This window comes from Nicotiana attenuata, unplaced genomic scaffold, assembly GCF_001879085.1.
Source record: "Nicotiana attenuata strain UT unplaced genomic scaffold, NIATTr2, whole genome shotgun sequence".
NCBI classification, from domain to species: domain Eukaryota; kingdom Viridiplantae; phylum Streptophyta; class Magnoliopsida; order Solanales; family Solanaceae; genus Nicotiana; species Nicotiana attenuata.
This window is the reverse complement of record NW_017670501.1, coordinates 592,310-597,668: the sequence shown is the minus strand read 5'-3', so window position 1 is coordinate 597,668 and position 5,359 is coordinate 592,310. Positions and strand designations below refer to the sequence as shown.

At 33.4% G+C, this 5,359-nt stretch overlaps 1 protein-coding gene across 1 annotated transcript; it reads left to right on the top strand.

Moving 5' to 3' along the window:
* The first annotated feature begins 415 nt into the window (after positions 1-415).
* Positions 416-1,607, top strand: LOC109240278. The gene is made up of 3 exons (XM_019406908.1): positions 416-717; positions 919-1,036; positions 1,188-1,607. Exons 1-3 carry the CDS (start codon positions 416-418, stop codon positions 1,605-1,607), a joined length of 840 nt encoding a protein of 279 aa, XP_019262453.1.
* Positions 1,608-5,359: the final 3,752 nt, after the last annotated feature.

Here is a 5,359-nt window from a genome sequence, read left to right as displayed (position 1 = left end):
GATTTTAAAAATCTTTTAGAAATTAGGAAAGATACTAAAACACTTGGGCATGCTTATATATGCATATATATGTTATTTTAAAAGTATTTTGTATATATAAAAAATATACAGGGAAAAATTGGGTATCAACACTAGCCTCCAGATTGCAAGAAGTGGTTCCAGATATCATATGTGTAGCCCAGGCTGGGTTTATCCCGGGGAGGAAAATAGCTGGCAACATCATTCTTGCTCACGAGCTAGTTAAAGCTTATACAAGGAAGAATATATCTCCTAGATGCATGATAAAAATTGACTTACAAAAAGCATATGATTCTATTGAATGGCCTTTTATGAGACAGATGCTTATTGAGCTTGGGTTTCCAGATCAATTTGTTCTTTGGATAATGAGTGTGTTCAAATACTCAACTATACTGTGATGGTTGTTGGTGAACTAAGTGAGCCTTTTAACGTAGCTAGAGGACTTAGACAAGGAGATCCAATATCTCCTTTTCTATTTGCAATAGCTATGGAGTATTTAAGTAGGCAGCTTAATGAACTTAAGGAAGATAGGCTATATCAATTTCATCCAAAGTGTGCAAAACTAGGTATTACACACCTTAGTTTTGCAGATGATCTGCTGCTTTTTGCCAAAGGAAACCTATCTTCTATTAATGCTCTCTATAAGTGTTTCAGGCAATTTTCTGAAGCTTCAGGATTGCAAGCTAATCTTGTAAAGAGGTGTGTATTTTGGAGGAGTTAAGAAGGAAGTTCAAGATAGTATACTGGACCATTTGGGGTTTGTTCGTGGGAGTCTGCCTTTTAAATACTTGGGAGTGCCTCTATCAACAAAGAAGATCACTTTAATGCAATGGCAACCACTAATATAGATGATGATATCTAGAATTACCTCATGGTCATAAAAAAAACTGTCCTATGCAGGAAGAATTCAATTAGTCAAATCTGTGCTGTTTGGAATTCAAGCATACTGGGCTCAGTTATTCCTTATTCCTGCAAAGGTTCTGAAAACTGTAGATGCTTACTGCAGAAGTTATGTATGGTCAGGAAGCAACACAATCACTAGGAAAGCTTTGGTATCATAGGGTAGAGTATGCGTGCCTAAGTCAATAGGGGGGATAGGCATTATCAACATAAAGCTGTGGAATCAAGCTGGTCAAATCAAGACATGTTGGGATGTAGCTCATAAGCAGGATAAGTTGTGGATTAGATGGATTCATGCTTACTATGACAAAGGTAAGCCATTGATGGAGACATCAATCCCAGCACAAGCAAGTTGGATTACTAGGAAGATATTGGAAGCTAAGAAACAGTTACACTTGATACCTGCTACCAAGACTACAAGGAGTTTGAAACATTCTATTTACCATCAAGTTCTCCCTGAAATGAGGCCAGCAACTTGGAAATGCCTTATGTTCAAGAATGATTCTAGACTTAAAGAAATCTTCATAATGTGGCTACAATTACAGGGAAGATTGGCTACAACAGATAGATTAGTGAGATGGGGACTAACAATGGACACAACATGTACATTGTGTCAGACACAATTGGAAACAAGGGAACATCTGTTCGTTGAATGTGAATTTGCTAAGGCTATATGGATGAAGATGTAGAACTGGCTACAAAGGAAGCAAACAACAGAAATATGGAATCAACATATTGACTGGGCTATTCAAAGTGCCAAAGGGAAATCACAACAAGCTCAAATCTTCAAACTGGTATATGCTGAATGTATATATGCTATAAGGATGGAAAGGAATCATAGAGTGTTTGAAAAGAACTATAGAAACTAGGAAACAATTGTGCGAGAAATAGCTTATACCTGCTATGTAAGAGCAGGACCTAGAGTTAAGGAGTTGCTGCAGAGTTTTGTGTTTTAAGCTTCTAGTTTTCTGTTTCTTTCAGTTGAGAACTTCTTGTACATAGTAGAGACTTAAGGGTAAGATAGAATTTAGATAGCTAATTGTGTTGATTAGCTATGCTTTTGTAAAGTTTCAAAGGTGATTAATACAAAAATTTAGTTACCCAAAAAAAAAAAAAAAATCATCAACGTGTCTATATTGGAATATCATTCAAATATTTCTAGTATTAGTTTACTTCAAGTACATGTATATTAGATAGTTTACGGGCCATGCAATAAAAAAGAGAATATTTCATATTAAGACTTTCTACCTAGTTCAATAAGGTAAAATTAATAATTAAAATTTTATTGTAGTATTCAAAATATTAGGAAGATAACCTAAATTACAATTTTATTCAATGTGAACCTAATTTTTAAAGAGTAAAAAAAAAAAAAGAAAACGACTTTCGCATAGGACACGTTTTGCGCATGAACCCTAATTTAATGAACAAATATTAAAGTAATTTAACTACATTATTAAAAAATGTATTGGATTTTTAAAATAAATATAAAAAATAGCCTATGATTACTTTGTGTGTAAATTAAAAGTTAGTGATCTTTTTCCTCGGCGGTTGATTTTGCTTATGGATAATTAGCCACAATTTTAATCTTAGAGATATTTGCCGCCTTCATTATTCTATAAAGATTTTCTTTTATCCTTTATTTTTTCTTTTATATAAAAAAACATATGGTATAAATATTAGTTTATAAGGTCCGTAAATTTGGATCATTATAATTTTAATAAAGAAAGATTTAGTAAACGAATTTTTATGTTTTCGTCTTGTGTAAATCCATTTTTAATGAATATAAAAGGTGACCAAATACCGTTAGTTGGTAAGAACAACACTCCAATTATCAAAAACTTAGTAGTGTTAAAAAATGTAGCTCAAAGTAACAATATAAAACAAGAAGATAAGTAGAATAAGAGAAGAAGAGATAACTTTCTTATTTCATAAAGTGTTCAAGTGTATTACATCTCACATTTCATGCCTCTATTTATACTATTACATATGAAGGTTACAAAATTATTGTCTTAAACATAGCATTAACAATTGAGATCATGGGGGAAGATCATGGGGAGGGGTTATGGAGGTGTGGGAGTTACAATCATAATGGTGATGAGTAGTGGGAGGTAATTTGCATCATGGGTGAAAGGAGTGGGAGTAGTGGACATCCACACTTACTAAATATTTTATAACACTCCCCCTTGGATGTCCAAAAAAATAGATAATATGCCTCGTTAAAACCTTACTAAGAAAAAACCCTGTGGGAAAAAATCTTAGTGAAGGAAAAAGAGTACATATATCTCTAATACGCTTTATTTGCTGCCTCGTTAAAAACCTTACCAGTAAAACCCAGTGGGACAAAACCTAGGCTAAGGGAAAAAGAGTACAGCGCGTATCTTACTCCCCCTCATGAAAATATCACTTTATTTCTCGAAGACGTCGCATTCCAATCTTCTGTCTCAACTTCTCAAATGTTGAGGTTGGTAAAGCTTTAGTGAACAGATCAGCCAAATTTTCACATGAACGAATTTGTTGAACATTAATTTCACCATTTTGTTGAAGATCATGCGTGAAAAAGAACTTTGGTGAAATATGCTTTGTTCTGTCTCCTTTGATGTATCCTCCTTTCAGTTGAGCAATACAAGCAGCATTGTCTTCATATAGTATTGTTGGATTATCCTTTTTCATAAGAAAACCACACATTTCCTGAATATGCTGAGTCATTGATCTTAACCAAACACATTCCCGACTAGCTTCATGAATGGCTATTATCTCAGCATGATTTGAAGATGTGGCAGCTATTGTTTGTTTCATTGAATGCCATGATATAGCAGTACCTCCATATGTAAAAAATAGCCTGTTTGAGATCGGGCTTTATGTGGATCAGACAAATAACCTGCACCGGCATAGCCAATCATTTCTGACTTGAATTCATTAGAATAAAACAATCCCATATCTATGGTTCCCCGAAGATATCTAAATATATGCTTAACACCATTCCAATGTCTTCTTGTTGGGGAGGAGCTGAATCTTGCTAATAAGCTCACTGCAAAAGCAATATCTGGTCGAGTATTGTTGGCAAGATACATCAGTGCCCCAATTGCACTAAGATATGGAGTTTCATCACCAACGAGCTCTTCATCATTTTCTTGAGGCTGAAATGGATCTTTATTTATATCAAGCGATCTCACAACCATTGGGGTACTCAATGGATGTGCATTATCCATAGTAAATCTAACTTTAAAACCTTTTCAGTATATGTTGTATTGATGGAACAAAACTTCCTAGTTGGTACATGCTCTANCTTTCCTTCAGGACAGTCCACAGTTCAAGTGGATCTTTCACTGTTAAATATTCAACCTTCAAACCTTCATCCAAATGATGACGAGGAAAATCATGGCCTTCGCTTTGTCCTGGCTTGATTCCTCATTACCCTGAGTAATGGTGTTACCAAGGCCTTTAGCGGCTAAGTGAATCTCAGCATCGAGAACCCATGATAGGTAATTCTTTCCAGAAATATCAAGTGCCACAAACTCAAGCTTTGACAAATTCGACATAGTAAAAACTATCAAAGAAGATAACTAATTAGAAATCATTAGGATAATAGCATAAAGAATCTTAAAAATTGACATAATATCAAATTTGTGATCTATATATACACTAAAGTGATAATTCCATAGAAAAGAATACTATTTTTTTTTTTCAAATTATTAGTATATCTTTGATGTTAACTAGAACAAAATATCTTCTCTCAATTAATTCTATTAACATAAAAATTAGCAACTTTCACATGACAATCATGCAAAAAACTTAAAATAAAGAAACATAGAATTCTTTATTTTTACATATATCTAGGGATGTGAGAAATTATAAAACGGCATATTAAAGACACTAATCATGAAATCAAAATATACAACGAAAAATAAAATGAACAAATATACCTGAACAACGAAAAGATCTCAACTTCGTGCTGATAACGTGTTAAAAAATGTAGCTCAAAGTAACAATATAAAACAAGAAGATAAGTAGAATAAGTGAAGAAGAGATAACTTTCTTATTTCATCAAGTGTTCAAGTGTATTCCATCTCACATTTCATGCCTCTATTTATACTATTACATATGAAGGTTACAAAATTATTATCTTAAACATGACATTAACAATTGAGATCATGGGGGAAGATCATGGGGAGGGGTTATGGAGGTGTGGGAGTTACAATCATAATGGTGATGAGTAGTGGGAGGTAATTTACATCATGGGTGAAAGTAGTGGGAGTAGTGGACATCCACACTTACTAAATATTTTATAACAAGTAGCTTATTATATGTGCTATTATGATTTATTCTCATAAAATAAAAATTTAAATAAAATAGAAACATGAAAAGATCAAGTTAAGCGAGTTTGAAAACTCCTAGTAGAAAGGAAATTTGAAAACATTAAATTATGGTAACGATCAGCCTC